The 18,159-nt window shown below is 40.8% G+C and overlaps 1 protein-coding gene across 1 annotated transcript in view; it reads left to right on the top strand.

Annotated features, from left to right (window-relative positions):
- LRRC74B (leucine rich repeat containing 74B) overlaps positions 1-9,258 on the top strand; it is a 63,085-nt gene extending 53,827 nt beyond the window's left edge. The window contains exons 11-13 of the mRNA XM_089686664.1: positions 2,850-2,972; positions 6,651-6,736; positions 8,697-9,258. Coding sequence (XP_089542790.1) covers positions 2,850-2,972; positions 6,651-6,736; positions 8,697-8,724 — 237 coding nt within the window. The 3' untranslated portion in view covers positions 8,725-9,258. The remainder of the gene's footprint in view (positions 1-2,849; positions 2,973-6,650; positions 6,737-8,696) is intronic.
- The last annotated feature ends 8,901 nt before the right edge of the window (positions 9,259-18,159 follow it).

Below are 18,159 nucleotides of genomic sequence, written 5' to 3'. Positions count from 1 at the left end.
CGCACAAGTATCCATCAATAATCTTATCCTCTGGTGCACAGAGCTTGTGGTTCCTTTGGTTCCTTGGATTGGTTCCTTTTTTCTGTTTAAAATATATACAAAGGATGTGGTACATTTCATTGTAGTTTTTTTGGGGCTGTCAACTAGAAATCAGGAATTCCCAGGACATCTTTCTAGTTCATTCACCAGTAAACTATTAAAATTCTGCTGCATATTCAGTAAGTGATTACATCAACTGCTGAAAGTACTTAAAAACTGAGGGTTTAGTATTAGTCTAAGTGCATACAGGCAATGCACAGAAGTGGGAAAAACATTTCATGTGTTAGTCTAAAACATTCAGCACCCAGGGGTACTATACAAATGAGCAGGGACCAGTGCATTAGAGCCAACAGACAGTGTGGGTTGTGCTTATGTCAATGAAACACAAAGCAAAGTGACTGGGCTGGCTCAGCACTTGTGTGTTTCAGCTCAATAGACCTTTACAACACCAAAATGTGGATTTTTACAAGCTATTAAACTTTTCTTTCCTACAATATCTTCTTTACAGAGATTTGCCACAGTGACAGAACAAATATTGAATTTGTTCAGTCCTTTCTTAATCTACATTGCATTTACATGGTGACTTTGTATTTTGAATTCTAAAAGCTTCTGTTTAATGCTGTGCACAGTGGAGCATAGATAATATACTCAAATCACTTGTAAATTGGCCATGTTTGTAAAGGTTTCAGCCTTTAATACCGAATTTATCAAAGGAAGCACTTCCTTTGTTTTCAGCAACTGATAGATGGCATAGCTATATATGCCGTACTCATTGCTTTTCACAAAGAGACATGCTTCACACATATTGATATAGAAAGGTTAGGGCACATGGAGGTTAAGGTTAACTTTAAAAGCTTTAAAAAACTAAAGCAAAGAGCAGGAAACAATACACGTTGAATGTACATTCTGTTTTCTTGGGTAACACTATGAATGGACAACTAAAAAACTAGTGTCTCAAATTGACAGAGCGAAATAACTTTTTTTTTGCAGAACAGACATACACTGTATTGCCAAAAGTATTGGGACACCTCTCAAAATCATTGAATTCAGGTGTTCCAATCACCTCCATGGCAACAGGTGTATAAAATCAAGTACCTGGGCATGCAGACTGCTTCTACAAACATTTGTGAAGGAATGGATCGCTCTAAGGAGCTCAGTGAATTCAAGCCTGGTACCGTGATAGGTTGCCACCTGTGCAATAAGTCCATCCATGAAATTTTCTTTGCTACTAAAGAGTGACGAATCACGCTTCTCTGTCTTACAATCCGATGGACATGTCTGGGTTTGACGGTTCCCAGGAGAATGGTACTTGCCTGACTGCATTGTGCCAAGTGTAAATTTTGGTGGAGGGGGGATTATGATGTGGGATTGTTTTTCAGGGGTTAGGCTTGGCCCCTTAGTTCCAGTGTAGGGAACTCTTAAGGCGTCAGCATACCAAGACATTTTGGAGACATTTTGGACGATTTCATGCTCCCAACTTTGTGGGAACAGTTTGGAGATGGCCCCTTCAAGCTGTTTTAGCTGCAAAAGGTGGGCCAACTCAATATTGAACCCTATGAACTAAGACTCGGATACCATTAATGTTCAAGTGCATGCAAAGGCAGGTGTCCCGATACTTTTGGCAATATAGTGTACCTTGACTTTGCAAAAGATACACACTTCTACCAAAAACTCTAATTTCCTGTGGATTTGTTATCCACAATGTGAGTAATATTATGCTACTGCTTACATCCTTTGTCTCTATCTCTTTGGAATTATAGGCATGTTTGGATTTTTTTCCCATTGGACACACTGCTAATTTAATTAAAGGAACACTTTTTAAAGCCCAACTGAACCCTAGTATAAAAGTGTGACAATAGCTTCCTTGTGCAGATAATAGTGACCAGAGTCTTACCACTAACCCTAGGTTCACATCTGTGCAGGTGGTGCCGCTGCGGATCTGCACGAAAATTCGTGCAGCCGCACCACCCGCACAGAGAATTGCGGAGCAGCGAGCGGGTGCAATTAGTTCTAATGGCACGCCACCCGCACTGGGAAATGTAACTGTACTGGGAACCAAGGTTCCTGTGTGGGCTGCATTTTCAAAAGAAGTGCAGGGACTTCTTTCCCTACGTGTCACGGGCATAGGAGTCCATTCAAGTGAATGGGCTCTCGTGCCCGAGCAAAATGCAGCCCACATGGCCGCATAGGTGTGAACCGGGGGGTCACTTAGGTAGTAAAGCAGCCCACAGACATAGTCCTCCTCCATTGTTCAGCAAAGCCAGACCACTGTGATTTATATGTAAGTAGCGGCCCTGTAATTTATATGTAAGGAGCAGTCTGACATCCCCTGTGAGTCAGAGCTGGGGCCTTCCACTCAGTTAAGATTCCCCAAAGATAAGGCTGGTGTTGGATGTCTTCAAGGTACATAAACATAATATATTGATCGTTTTCACAAATTATAGTTTGTTGGTCTGATCTTACAAATACCATCTCATGTCTATGGCTACCTTAAAGTGGAAGTAAACCCATCAATTTTACTCTTTCTTAAAATAGTTACATTCAAGGCAAGCTCTCTAACTGAACTGCCAAGCCATCACATGGCTGGTATCATAACTGATCACGTGTGTACCACAATGCCAACTGCAAATCAAACAGAGGCTAAGATGGCAGTTTCCTTTGTTTTAAAGGATATGAGGGTTTAGTTCCACTTTAAGACTAAATACTAAAAGAAACACCAAAAGGGAAAACAACAGTCTGTTTTCAGCTCCTCTCTATGTGTTATTCTTGTATATTGCTCTGTAATGTATGATCTGTATTCTATCCATCAGGCAGATCAAATTCAAAAAGTTAAACAATATGCAAAGGAGAACAACCTGCGGCTGTCTGAATTATTCAGTCAAACTGATGAACAGGTTGATATGCCTCTTGAAGACTTTAAACAGACATTAACAGTAAGTTCTTTTATATATTTATCTCTTATAGATTAATTGAGGAAAATTTTTTTTACAAAAACAAAATTGGGGAATGTTTTGCACTGAAATTAAATATTGTTCAGAATGTCTCTGTTAGGCCAGGTTTTTTAGTAACACACAACTTTACTTTAATAATAGTCTATATTTACAAGTTAATTAAAAACCTAAAAGTGTTACCTAAAAGGAGACAATGGGGTTGATTTACTAAAGGCAAATATACTGTGCACTGCAAGTGCAGTTGCTCCAGAGCTTAGTAAAAGAGAGAACGCTTCACTTTGCAAAGAATATCCAATCACATGCAAGTAAAATAAAAACAGCATTTTTGCTTGCACATGATTGGATGATAGAAATCAGCAGAGTTCCACCTCATTTCAGAGCTTTCCCCTCAGATCTGGAGCAACTGCACTTGCAGTGCACCGACTATTTGCCTTTAGTAAATCAACCCCATGTTCTCAATTTCCTCTCAGGAACATCCTCCCGGTAAGGTGTAGTGGTACTCAGTCAGCAGACTGCATTTGGCTTGGTACTCGTTTTTAATGTTTGAAATGTCTTGGAGAAATCATTTACTGTGATCATTACTGACTGGGATTGCTTGGGAAAGAATCCAAGAAATGAACCTATAGTGACAGTACTTGCCATAGCATTGTACAAGTTCAGGAGAACAAGCACAGTTTTTTTTCTGCTTTTTGATTTCTCAAAAAGTTTTAATAGATGTTTTTGAATAATTATCATAAAACGTTTCAATGTCACATGAATTCAAATTTGCCTTCTGATCAATTCCCGTATCTAAAGACCTACTAAAATACATCCATCAATACGACAGAGTTTTTCAAGACCAAGTTTGCTTTGCAAAGGAGAAGGGCAATTTTTTCAAGACTGATAAATGGATTAACACACTGGGGTTGGTTTAATAAAACTGGAGAAAACACAATCTGGTGCAGCTGTACGTGGTAGCAGACCAGCTTCTAACTTCAGCTTGTTCAATTAAGCTTTAACAATAACACCCTGGTTGCACTGGGTGTGACTTGGCATGCGATTTGCATGCCATGCGACTTGCAAATCATATGCCAAGTCACACCTTATTGTCCGCAATTACAGCGGTCAAATCAGTGCATTTCCTACTTGTTCGTAGCCTCACCGATTTCTAAAGTAGTACATGCACTACTTTTCATTTAATTTTCATTCGCATATGTCCCACGACTTGAAATTGTGCAACTTCACATCGGGCTTGATGTGACAGGGGTGTAAAACCTGGAAGCTGATTGGTTTCTATGCAGAGTTGCATCAGATTTTTCACTCTCCAATTCTAGTAAATCAACACCATTATTTTTCTCACTTTTGATATTCTGTTTGCCTGGGTCTATGCCCCTCATTTTGAGACATATTTGAGGTGTACTGTGTGGAGAAGACATCTAAATACAAATTTTGATTAATGGCTATTAAAAGCATAAAAGCCTAAACATATACTGATACATTTTTCAAACCTTATATCTGATTAAAAAAATTTAGTGAATTCCAATCCATTCTCCAAAAAAACACCCCAAAAACCAAGCAGTACCATGAATGAAGTGTGCCCCGTGTGCTGCAAGCTGCTGTATTAGGTTGAGATCTGAAGTCCTCTGCCCCGGATACCCCAGCAACGGTGATCTTCTGGTGCTGTGAGGGTTAATATGATAGTGACTACAGTTGTGAAAGGCACTTATCAAGTGTCTGCCTGCTGTTTTCCCTCCCATACTCCATTTATAGACGTCTTAGTATGGGTTCCCACATTGAAATGGGCTCTATGAATTTAGGAATGAAAGTTTTGCCTCCTCCATTCAGTAAGTGCTTTTCATTGTGGAAACCAATAGTACAACTTCTGTCAATAGAGCACAGGGACGGAATGAACGGGCAAAGTCCGCACTTGACAAGTGCCTGTCACATCTGCAACCCGTTATATCAACCCCCTCAGCACCAAAAGATCATCGCTGTGGGGGTATCTAGGGGCAGAGGTCTTTGAATTTTAACCAAATACAGCAGCCACCAGCACAAGGGACATCTTTCATTTATGGTAAGTACTATCACTGGTGCTGTTTTAAAAATAAATTTCACTAAACTTCAGCTTTAATATATTTGGTAGCGTTAAAACTCAACTGTTTACATCCAGGGAAAGTGGAAGTACTAGTCGCTTCCTGGATGCTATAACACAGAGCTGATTGGGGACCTTCTGGCCCTCGTAAAGCTCTATGGTAAGCCAAAGGAACCACCGACTTCAGGTCTGGGTTCTCCAGTGGGACGAAGAGCCTGGAGAGGTACCAGCAGGGGGGCGAGCTCTCCTGCCACCTGTAAAATCAATCCTAATTAGCAGCTAAGATGCCTTTTACAAAAAAGTGGATTGCCTACAGAAAAAAACAATACCGGGAAGATGCTTGTAGCTGCATGGGTTGCTAAATCTAAGCAGTTGAGCCACGGTTTTACTAACTGCCTGCCTGAACAGAACAGCCACTCATATTCCAGGCTGTGCTTTGAGACTGCTGCAAAATGTAAACAGCATGTCGCTTTAGGCAGGCAGTGTCACCACCGAATGAGACTGATGCAGTTCTATGAAGCTGCACCAAGACCGCACCACAACTACGATATAGCATCCTCCCCACCTCCTGTCAACCAACTCTGAAAAGAGATCCAAGCATGGCTTGCTTTTCAAAGGGGAGGCAATGCCTGCCACACTTTCCTTATTGAGAACAGGTTTTGATAGCTTACAAATAGTCTCTGAATATGCACCATTCATTCACTCTGTGTTCATGGCCTAGCACCTCCATAACCAGACATCTTTAGGGCTCTTGCACACTGTGTATAATAAATTCCAGTGTATTGTCCTCTGCTCAGGAAGCCCAGATGCTGCCCATAGACATGGAATGGCTGCATGGCTGTAAAATGTAAATTTGTATGCTATAGGAGTATTTTTGTGGGTGCTGGTGTATATCCAAGTACAGCTGTGCAAAGCCATTTATGTCTGTGGGTGGCTGTACGCAACACTTGTGCTTCCCAGGCAAGATAAATACACCGAAATTTGCATTACAAGGGCTCAGGCACCCATGTGCAAGAGCACCCACAAAACTTTTTTCTCTGATGCCACCAAGTTTAAAGTCTTGGTATGACTAATATGGGGGAACACTCTCTTTCCTTCCAAACTGCAGTGCTTGGTGTGTGGGGAAAGAGGAGGATCATGTTTAGTAGATTCAAGAATCTAGGGCAAGCCGGTGCCTTAGTGGTGATGCAGCACGAAACCAGGGAATATTCATTGGTGCTATTAGTGAGTCAAGGTACCTCCACGGAGTTATTCATACACATTTATTTTGAGTAAAACTTTCTATATCTTTGTTAAGGATCATCAAGTAATTAGACATATCTCCAGATAACCTTCTCTGAATATATTAAAACAAAGTTGGCAGAAACAGGGAGCAGCAATACTGTCAAGTTACAGAAGATGGCAGCAAACATTTCTATCTCTAGAAACTGTGCTGAGAATGTTACATGTTCAGGCTTCAAAAACTATTGAAAGCAGCACAGGAGTCATCATTTCAATTATATATTTCATTTTATAATAATAACTATCGTAATGTTAATATATTTATGTGTTTGTATGTGCAGCTTTTGATTTTGCATTTTAAAATGCAGGTTGCTGGTATTATAATGCCAAAAGAAGAAATACAACAACTAATAGACTTTCTGGACAAGGACAAAACAGGCTTTGTTGATTTCAGGTAACATTACTAGCCAGAAATTAAAAATCACAAGCAGTAATTTTCCAAATGGACTAAACAGAGCAAATGAAAAGTAAAAAGTTTGTAGCTGGTTTACATGTTGTCTTGAACTGTGGCCTTTAACTATTTGCACCAAACAAGGTCCAGCAGCTCCAGAGATCAATGAAGTCACCACCTTGTGTCTCATTATTACTTAAAAAATGGAATGTATATCCTAAAGTAAACCACAAATCCAGACAATTCAGACTATGATGAAAAGCTAGACAAACAAAGCCTACCTTAAGGCCAGGACCGGATCTAGGGGGTGCCAGGGTGGGCCCCCAGATTCTGGTCATACAATTCTAAATTACTAAACATACACTATATTGCCAAAAGTATTGGGACACCCCTCCAAATCATTGGATTCAGGTGTTCCAATCACCTCCATGACCACAGGGGTATGAAAACAAGCACCTAGGCATGCAGACTGCTTCTACAAACATTTGTGACAGAATGGGTCACTCTCAGGAGCTCGGTGAATTAAAGCGTTGTACTATGATGGGTTGCCCACTGTGCAATAAGTCCATCCGTGAAATTTCCTTGCTACTAAATATTCCACGGTCAACTGTTAGTGGTATTGTATTAAAGTGGAAGAGATTGGGAATAACAGCAACTCAGCCATGAAGTGGTAGGCCACGTAAAATGACAGAGTAGGGTCAGCACATGCTGAAGCGCAGAAGCCACCAGCTGTCTGCAGAGTCAATAGCTAAAGACCTCCAAGCTTCATGTGGCCTTCGTGTAGCTTCATGGAATGGGTTTCCATGGCTGAGCAGCTGCACCCAAGCCTTACATCACCAAATGCAATGCAAAGCATTGTATGTAGTGGTGTAAAGCACGCCACAACTGGACTCTAGAGCTGTGGAGACGTGTTCTCTGGAGCAATTAATCACGCTTCTCTATCTGGCAATCCAATGGACGTGTCTGGGTTTGGGGGTTGCCAGGAGAACAGTAGGTGCCTGACTGCATTGTGCCAAGTGTAAAGTTTGGTGGAGGGGGGATTATGGTGTAGGGGTTGTTTTTCAGGGGTTGGGCTTGGCCCCTTAGTTCCAGTGAAGGCAACTCTTAAGGAGTCTGCATACCAAGACATTTTGGACAATTTCATGCTCCCAACTTTGTGGGAACAGTTTGGGGATGGCCCCTTCCTGTTCCAACATGACTGCGCACCAGTGTACAAAGCAAGGTCCATAAAGACATGGATGAGCAAATTTGGGCTGGAGGATTTTGTCCTGACATCAACCCGATAGAACACTTTTGGGAGGAATTAGACCGGAGACTGTGAGCCTTCTTGTCCGATATCAATGCCTGACCTCACAAATGCGCTTCTGGAAGAATGGTCAAACATTCCCATAGACACACTCCTAAACCTTGTGGACAGCCTTCCCAGAAGAGTTGAAGATGTTATAGCTGCAAAGGGTGGGACAACTCAATATTGAACTCTATGGACTAAGACTGGGATGCCATTATAGTTAATGTGTGTGTAAAGGCAGGCGTCCCAATAGTATTGGCAATATAGTGTATATGCAGCTATCAACTTATATGGCAAATGTTGAATTTGGCTCCTCCCACCCTCTAAGCCGTCTTATTGGTTTTTAATAGGGTAGGAAGCTGTTATGTCCAGTAGGGAAGATGGGTGAAGGTGGTGGTTGTTGGGGGTAAGGTCTGTTTTCAGTGGAAAAGTCAAGACTTCATTGCTCATTTTTTTTTAAGCATATTTGAATTTCCAACATTTTTAGCATGTTTAAAAAAAATGTAAGAGTTCTATTTAGACAAATAAAATATATTAGAATTTTTATTGCGCAATGGTATGCTATGTGGTGTGCCTTTCCACTTAATACTATTATATAATTACTTCCAGCATTACATTATGATATACTGTATGTTATTACACAACTGATTCTCTCTTTTTTCTTTTTGTTTTCAGTGCTTTTCAGAAAGCCCTGTCTTCTTGATCTGGAAATACAGGGACATTTAAATATTAATTATTATAAGTCTCACCTTGTTACAATATGTATATTTTAAAAATATTATGTTGTCACCATGGATTTTACTAATTCATTTGTTACTGTAGAACAGAACACTAAATAATACATAGACTTAATGTTAATTATTTTGTTTTGAAATAGCATCTTCCCCTCTTCCCTATAAAAGAAATGTAAATTAACGTTCAAGATGTGCAATCCAGAACTGTCACATATTTTAAAACTGCCATATCACATTCACCCTAGCTAAAAAAAACAAAACATAAAGCGCTATAGTTCTGGAAATTAATAACATCTACATCAAGCTCTGCTTTAATGTACAGCAAATCACAGTTATTGACTAAAAATAATACTTGCCAGGTCTATGGAAAGTGTAATCCATTGAGGATAATATACAGTACCTTGTGATTAGCTATCATCAGCACAAGCAGCCCTAGGGATATACATCTTGGAATAATGTACCATATGCTATAAAATATAAAGATATGGCAAACCAGTGTAAAATGTTGTGGTCTTGTACAAGCACAAACCGGCAATTCTTGTCCTTGTAAAGGCTAACTTTGCTCAAAATGGATAGATTTATAATGCTGCTGGCAAACTAAAGCATAGGCTTGCTTTTTAGATCCTATTAATTTTGGGTGGAGCTGGCCTTTATAGGAAAGCTGTGATGAAAAATAATGGAAGATTCCATTGCTAACTTTAAAATGCTTGCTGCCTGGCAGACAAGTAGAAACGCTATCTTTAATGTTTACAGTTACTGACCTGGGACAAGCAAAAAGATAAGGACCAATGCCTTTTTTCATCTTTCGAGATACGCATTCTCCTTCTCTGGGTTAGTGGCACAAAGTTTTGGTGCCAATGGAGTTGATTTACTTAAGGCAAATATGCTGTTCAGCTTGCAAGGAAAATTTCCACAGAGCTTAGTGAATGTGGTGAAATTTAGTTTTGCAAAGAATACCCAATCACATGCAAGGAAAACAAAAAAGCATTTGTGCTTGCACATGATTGGATGATGGAAGTCCACAGAATTTCACCACATTCACTGAGCTCTGGGGAAAATTCCCTTGCAAAGTGAACAGTCCATTTGCATTTAGTAAGGGCCCTTTCACACTGATCAGTTTTTGACGTGCTTTTAGTGTTTAAAAAGCGCACCAAAAATGCACCTCCCCACTGAAATGAATGGAAAATGTCTAAAAAACGTGCCTTCCTCTGGACCAACTGTGGGTGTCGGATTACAACTTTTTTTTTTTTGTAATGGTTAAACTGGATGGACTTTTGTATTTTTTTTTCAGCCAGACTAACTATGTAACTAAGTTGCATTTTTGGTGCACTTTTTGAGTCACGTGTCCACAGGTGCATGATTGGAGTCAGCCAACCAGAAATTGCATCAAAAATGCACCATAAATCCATAAAAAAACACATGGGGCTGGGTTGCTTGACTGTGCCAGGGCAGGCAGCATTATTTAAGTAAGATTTTATTAAACAATGTACCACATAGTACAAACATTTGGAGTACAGACCCCATTGACAGTGAGAAGTACACCATTGATGAGATATACATATTGCAGAATATCAGTGGGTATATATGCCTCATCAACAACTGTTTACATATGTAAAAATGTGGGAAACGTAAAAGAGTTCTGATCAGATACATATGCAGTAATATAAACTAAAATAACAATGAAACAAACATCCTGGAATGAGCAATACCCATACAAGTCATATTGGACATCTAAGAAAGGAAAGAGTCTTTGCAATGGTTTTCAAAAAGAAAAAATACCAGTAAAGATATACTTGCCAGCTTACACGCCCAGTTGCACTAGGGCTCCAAACCAAACTCATTGACCTACCAAGATAATAATCATTTAAAGTTGTAACAATCTACTAAAGGGAAATTGTGGAGAAGCCACCCCAGGAGTATTTACCCAGCATTGCCATATAGTCATACATTTCTTTGGCGCATTTATATATGTGTTTTTTTCCCCGAATAAGAATCATATTAACCTGTTAAATCTGTGGGTGATTGAGGAGACAGCTAATACCGTGCTATAAACTTTCTGGCTAAGTCCCAAGCAGCATTATTGAAAGAATAGTGACCGGGTAGCTCAGTTGCCAAGTTGATTAAAGTGTTTCACCACCGTGTACTCAAACCAGTAATGTTTCCATAGGGTTGCCTGAACATGTGCAGAAATGATTTGTTATAATACAAGTGAGATGGTAAAAGTATTAAAGTATAGCTAAAGGCAACAATTTTTTTTTAGGTTTGGACCAAGTGCAGAAGGATTAGAACACCAGTTAGATTTTTATTGCTACCTTTTCCCCTGTTAAGGAGATTGACATTCTTTATTTGTCTTGTTTACCATGATCATCAAAAGTTAAAGTAAAAGAAAATCCCAAATTGTGGGTTGTCCCAGAACAGTAATAGAGGGGAAATACATTTTCCAGTGGGGACACTAGTTCTGACCTGGGGGCCCCAATGGAATCCCTTAATTTGCAGGGATTTCCTCACTTCCTGTTTTTGCTATGGGACAGGATGTGAAGGTATATTTTCCAAAAGAGACACCGATTACAAAAAATAAACTGACAGGGGTTATAACCCTACCTTACTCTATCCAAAATGGAAAAAAAAGTTTTGCTATGGGACAGGATGTGAAGGTATATTTTCCAAAAGAGACACCGATTACAAAAAATAAACTGACAGGGGTTATAACCCTACCTTACTCTATCCAAAATGGAAAAAAAAGTTTTGCCTGTAGTTCTACTTTAAGTTATTCATGCTAAAACTATAAAACATACAGGAAGACAGGCATTGGCATAGACAAATATTGATGCCCTGTCCAATAATCTGTACGGTGGAAATAATGCCTTTATTTGTTCTGTAGTCTGATACAGAAACCTGAAATACAAAACACTAGCCCATAAAACAGGCACTGTAAATATAAAACTGTCAACTGCTATGAATGTTCTGCAAGAATGTATTTTTAGCTCTATAATATGGTAAGACCAGATAAATTCACTATCTTTATATTAAAACTTCTGGACACCATAGCTGGAAACTATCCATATACCTGGATCCTAAAGACAAATGTCATGCTTTTTGATTCCCCCAGCACCTGTTTAAAAGAAAATTCCATTATACGTTAATTTGTGTTGTCTTCAGCTGGTGATGTGATATTACTTTCCATTCTGTTCTCTGGCAGCAGCGGTGAGCAGTCCTGGCTGCACAGCAGAGCTCACGTAATGATGGCGTTCTCTCCAACAGTACTGTGATTCCAGACTGGAGCGATGACAGAACCTCCTTACATGTACATCCACTAAAAGTGGCTTAGTTTTGTGTCTTGGGATCAGAAAAGAAAAAAACCAACCCGTAACCTAGCTATCATTATATTATCATTAATCACATGGAAACCTGTGTCACCTCTTAACGTGTATCCATGCCAACCTCCCTTATGGAAAGATGACTCATTGAAGATCTGTTTGCGTGTGCAATTACACAGGATTTCTCAGAGAAGAACTAGACTAGAAATATTGAATCTGCAAGATGTGGAAGACTCAGTATCAGTAGATTGTGTATGTTGTTTGACAAGTAGCATACACAGCATATAGAAATGTACTATTTTCAGTACTGAAAAGGAGGTCAAAGCATTAAAAATGGAGCTAAACCCTCCTTTTCTTTACAGCCAAGGAACCTGCAATCTTAGCCTTTGTTTGATTTGTATTTGCCATGGTGCTGCACATGTGATCAGTTATGACACCAGTCATTTTCATGACTTGACAGTTCAGTTGAGAGCACATACAACTGTGACAGCTATCATTCACAGCATGCCTTGAATCTAACTACACCATATTTCCAAAAGTATTGAGACACCTGCATTTACACACACATGAACTTTAATGGCAGTCTTAGTGCATGGGGTTCAATATTGAGTTGGCCCACCCTTTGCAGCTATGATAGCTTCAACTCTTCTGGGAAGGCTATCCACAAGGTTTAGGAGTGTGTCTATGGGAATGTTTGACCATTCTTCCAGATGGTCATTCCAAAGATCGCATTGAGGCAGGCGAGTCAAGTTCCTCCACCCCAAACTCGATCTTCCATGTCTTTATAGACCTTGCTTTGTGCACTGGTGGAACATGTTGGAACAGGCATTGGTCATCCTCAAACTGTTCCCACAAAGTTGGGAGCATGAAATTGTCCAAAATGTCTTGGTATGCTGACACCTTAAGAGTTCCCTTCACTGGAACTAAGGGGCCAAGCCCAACCCCTGAAAAACAACCCCACACCATAATCCCCCCTCCACCAAACTTTACACTTGGCACAGTGCAGTCAGGCAAGTACCGTTCTCCTTGCAACTGACAAACTCAGACACGTCCATCAGATTGCCAGATAGAGAAGTGTGATTTGTGACTCCAGAGAACACATCTCTACTGGTCTAGTGTCCAGTGGCGGCATGCTTTACACCACTGCATCCAACGCTTTGCATTGCGCTTGGTGATGTAAGGCTTGGATGCAGCTGCTTGGCCATGGAAACCCATTCCATTATTCTCTCTATGCACTGTTGTTGTGCTAATTTGAAAGCCACATGAAGTTTGGAGGTCTTTAGCGACTTCTGTGCACTGTGCGTTTCAGCATGCGGTGACCCCACTCTGTCATTTTACGTGGCCTACCACTTTGTGGCTGACTTGCTGTTGTTCCCAGTTGCTTCCACTTTGTTATAATATCTCTAACAGTTGACTGTGGAATATTTAGTAGCAAGGAAATTTCATGGATGGACATGTGCTGTACATGTCTATCAGAGCTGCATTGCCTTAGTGCATTTAAGGTTCTATTAAAAATCAATGGCAATGAACATTGTATGCATTACCATTCATTACCACAACACACCTTGACCCCAAGGGCATTTCATCCCTAAGGGTAAGCAGCTACAATCAATGTATAGTTTGAAGAAGAAAGTTATATATGTGTTGAGAGTATGTTGGCTTAAAAAGAGAGCAATTGGATAATGCAAAAATTCTAGTCCAGTTCAAACCTGACTGATCTATCTTGTTAGGAAGATGTCAAATCGGACAGCCAATCATAGGTGCGCTCCTTGTATATGTTACATAGTTAGTCTGGCTGAAAAAAGACAAAAGTCCATCCAGTTCAACCATAAAAAAAAAAAAAAAAAGTTATAATCCTATACCCACAGTTGATTCAGAGGAAGGCAAAAAAAACAGCAAAACATGATCCAATTTGCTCTTGCCGGGGAAAAAAAATTCCTGATCCCCTGAGAGGCAATCAGATATTCCCTGGATCAACTTTACCTATAAATGTTAGTATCCAGTTATATTCTGTGTATCCAGGAAAGAATCCAGGCCTTTTTTAAAGCAATCCACTGAGCTGGCCAGAACCAACTCTTGAGGGAGTCTATTCCACATTTTCACAGCTCTCACTGTGAAGAAACCTTTCTGTGTTTGGAGATTAAATTTCTTTTCCTCCAGACGTAAAGAGTGCCCCCTTGTCCTCTGTGATGATCTCAGGATGAATAACTCTACACCGAGTTCACTATATGAACCACTGATGTATTTATACATGTTGATCATATCCCCCCTTAATCTCCTCTTCTCAAGAGAGAATACATTCAGTTCCTCTAATCTTTCCTCATAGCTGAGCTCCTCCATGCCTCTTATCAGTTTGGTTGCCCTTCTCTGTACTCTCTCCAGTTCCCCAATGTTCTTTTTGTGAATTGGTGCCCAAAATTGTACTGCGTATTCCAGATGAGGTGTTACTAATGATTTGTACAGGGGTAATATGATATCTCTCTCTCTGGAGTCTATACCTCTTTTAATACAAGAGAGGATTTTGCTCAGAGGATTTTGTAGAAACTGCAGCTTGGCATTGCATGCCATTATTAAGCTTAGGATCTACCAGAACTCCCAGATCCTTCTCCACCATTGATTCCCCCAGTTGTACACCCCCTAGTATGTATGATGCATGCATATTCTTAGCCCCCAAGTGCATAACCTTACATTTATCAACATTAAACCTCATTTGCCACATAGTTGCCCAATTAAACAGTGCATTGAGGTCGGCTTGTAAGTTGGAGACATCCTGTAAGGACGTTATTCCACTGCACAGCTTGGTGTCATCTGCAAAGACTGAAATGGGATTTTTAATCCCAGACCCTATATAATTTATTAACCTCCCTGGCGGTATGATTATTTCAGATTTTTGGTGCTGAAAGCGGTACCATTATTTTGCATGGAAATATGTATTTGTTTTATTATAGGCTGTAATTTTTAGGAATAACTCACTGAAATCTGTCTGAACAAGAGTCTATTAAACATCCAGGGTATGATAAAATTTGAAACACAAAATCATAAATTATAATTTAATAAATAATCATAAAAAATAATAATATAATAATACATTTAATTCAATAATATAATCAAACCAAAAACACTGAAATTTGAAATATAGCGCCAAGTTCGCACATCACTGAGCAAAGTCGCAAAATTGTTTTCAGTGTCTGATGACGAATTTCCCCACAAATCACTCAATTCTGCAAGTAGTTCTAATTTACTATCGCTGTTCTCTAGCTGATCTAAACCCGCTTTTGACCTAAAGGGATGCTTTTTGGACGCCATGGACTTTTCTAAGTTTCTAGGCAGAAAGAACAGTCAAAATGCAGGCAGGGCACAGGACAAAGCACTAGGGACAAAATGTATGTGAAATGGGTTGAAACAGCAATGTTTTACTATGTAAAATTCGTTTTGAAAAAAATGACATTTTTTTAAAATTTTCAAATTTTCCGCGGCCAGCGGCGCCCGTACGTCCCGACGTCACAGGGACCGGAACACAGAAGCCGGATGCCGGCATCAGCCGGAGGAGATTGCCGGGGACGCTGCAGGGGACACATCGCGGGAGCGAAGGACAAGGTAAGCTCTGCAGGGACTCCCTATGCAGCGCCGCATGGTAAGCCCGAGTGTAGCTCTGGGTTACCGCTTTTGGTACTGACATTTTACCCCGAACTACACTCGGGAATACCGCTAGGGAGGTTAATATATTAAAAAGTCCTAACACTGAACCTTGGGGTACACCACTGATGACCCTAGAACATTCAGAGTATGAATCATTAACCACTACTCTCTGAATACGATCTTTTAGCCAGTTTTCTATCCATTTACATACAGATTCATCCAAGCCAGTAGACTTTACCATACACATTAGCCGTGTGTGGGGAACTGTGTCAAACACTTTTGCAAAATCCAAGTATACCACGTCCACCGCCACCCCTCTGTTCAAGGTTTTGCTCACCTATATGTGCGCCTGTAGGGCATGCCTCAGATGCCTATGATTGGCTGTCCACTTTGACAGCTGGCTGGCAGGATAGTTCAGGTTTTTTTTTTTTTTGTATATGCTTCAAGCCTTTGTTCCTGCAGCACATTTATTCAATGAGCAACAGTTAATTTCACATAGTTTAGAAGTCAGTAATGTATTGCAACATGTTGGAGGTTATGTTAAAGTCTAATAATAAAAACCTGCTCTGTTTTAAAATCCTCAGTTATTAATCTTTTAAATTGTCCTTATTGTAGAATTGTACATGGGCATGGATTTTGGGGCACCTGGTAAAACCAGTCACTAAAATCCCATCTAATCTTTAACATGTTTAATGTTATTTTTAGTATTTTTAAATCTGCAGCCTAAAATAATTTCTGATTTCTATGGATCCTGCCACAAAGGTTCATGTTCAGGCTCTTCCTGTTATAGGGTGAAAAACCTCTGTCCCTGCCCTCTTCTTGTTCTACTGCATTGTCACATGCTCTCTCTCAATAGAGAAAACAAGGAGCCATGGAGAAACATATTGTTATAGAGTATGTTCCACTGTGTCACCATCAGCAGTGTCGGATTACCAAATAGGCAGAGTAGGCACCAGCCCATGGGCTCCACGCTGTTTAAGGGCCTCGCAACAACGGCTCAAAATAATAGTGATTTAAGTTTGAAAGAAAATTACAATGAAGCTTTCCTAAATTGTTTACAAAAGATAGGAAAAATGAATCAACTCAAAAAATTTAAACTTTACAGCAAAGCAGCAGTAAATGCAGAAACAAAATGCGGTCCCCCCTCCCCCCCAAGGAAATTGCATAATCTGCTAGTATGCATCGCATGCTAGCACATAATGAGAGACTTACCCTAAAACAAAGCCCGCCAGAAGTGCGCTGTCACTTCTGATAGGGCTTCCGTCTTCACCCAGTCTTCCTTCTTGGTTAACAGGCTCCGGCCATTTGAATGGCTGAGCCACGATGATGTCATTCCTGTGAATGCACATGGAAGTCACAGTTGGTTCACAGAGCTCTGAAAAGATGGCATGAGTATGCCGTCCCTTCAGCGCGTATGCGCCGATGTGGTATCTTCTAAATGGTGCAAGTTTAGGAGATATTCCTTGTACCTACAGGCAAGCGTTATGATAAACTTACCTTTAGGTACAAGTGTCCAAGCGGTGTTTACCACCACTTAAAAGACTCTATAGAGAAAAAACAACATGCACACTACTTGGTTCAATGCTATCCCACTACAGCTTGAACACAAGAAATCTCCAGAAACCTGGGACGGGGACCCTTAGGTTTCCACTGCCTAGGAGCCTCCACAGAGTTTAATCCAGCACTGATCATCAGGAAAGTTCCCTTGAGAAATAACATGCAGCAGTTGTGGATTGGCATTTAGACTGGACTGGACATGTAGACTGATTTGCATGTAGACTGAAAATAGGCTACTGTCAGGGATTCCACCGCGACTGATCCCATCGGGCCGTGGCGGTGCGAGTGCACAGGAGCGTGTGGGCGTGCATGCTCAGTAGCGTGGAAACTCGTGCATGCGCAGTAGCGTACACGTCACGCCAGGCGGGCTATTTAAACCTGCAGAACAGTAAAATCAATGCCTTCTGGTCTACAACATTCCTGCACATATTATCTGATCCTGTTTCCTGTATTCTGATTTGCCTGACTAAGAAAGAACTCCGCCTGCACCGACCACAGCTATCAAAGACCATCCGCTTGTCTGCTCCCTTGTACCTTATCTGCCCGCTTGATACTGATCCGGCTTGTCTGACTCTGCTGCATCTGCTTACCTGCACCTGTACCTGGCTCACATCCTGACGGCTGCCATACTTACCTGCCACTGCACCCACGGTCCTGCACCTGGCCTGCATCCTGATCACCGCCATACCTGCCTGCTACTGCATCCACGCTCCTGTGTGCGTTCCCAGTCTGCATCCTGATTGCCGCCATACCTGCCTGCTGCTGCACCTACGTTCCTGCATCTGCACCTGGCCTGCATCCGGATCTCCTGGGTCTCCAGCTACCTGCCGCCAGCTCCAGATCCATCCGGCACCTGTGCCACTCCAGGATCTGCGCCTTCTGTTCCCACTA

The sequence above is a fragment of the Staurois parvus genome, unplaced genomic scaffold (assembly GCF_062004578.1).
Source record: "Staurois parvus isolate SC_StPar_1 unplaced genomic scaffold, SC_StPar_1.0 ptg000404l, whole genome shotgun sequence".
Lineage (NCBI taxonomy): Eukaryota > Metazoa > Chordata > Amphibia > Anura > Ranidae > Staurois > Staurois parvus.
This window is presented reverse-complemented; position numbering and strand designations above follow the sequence as displayed.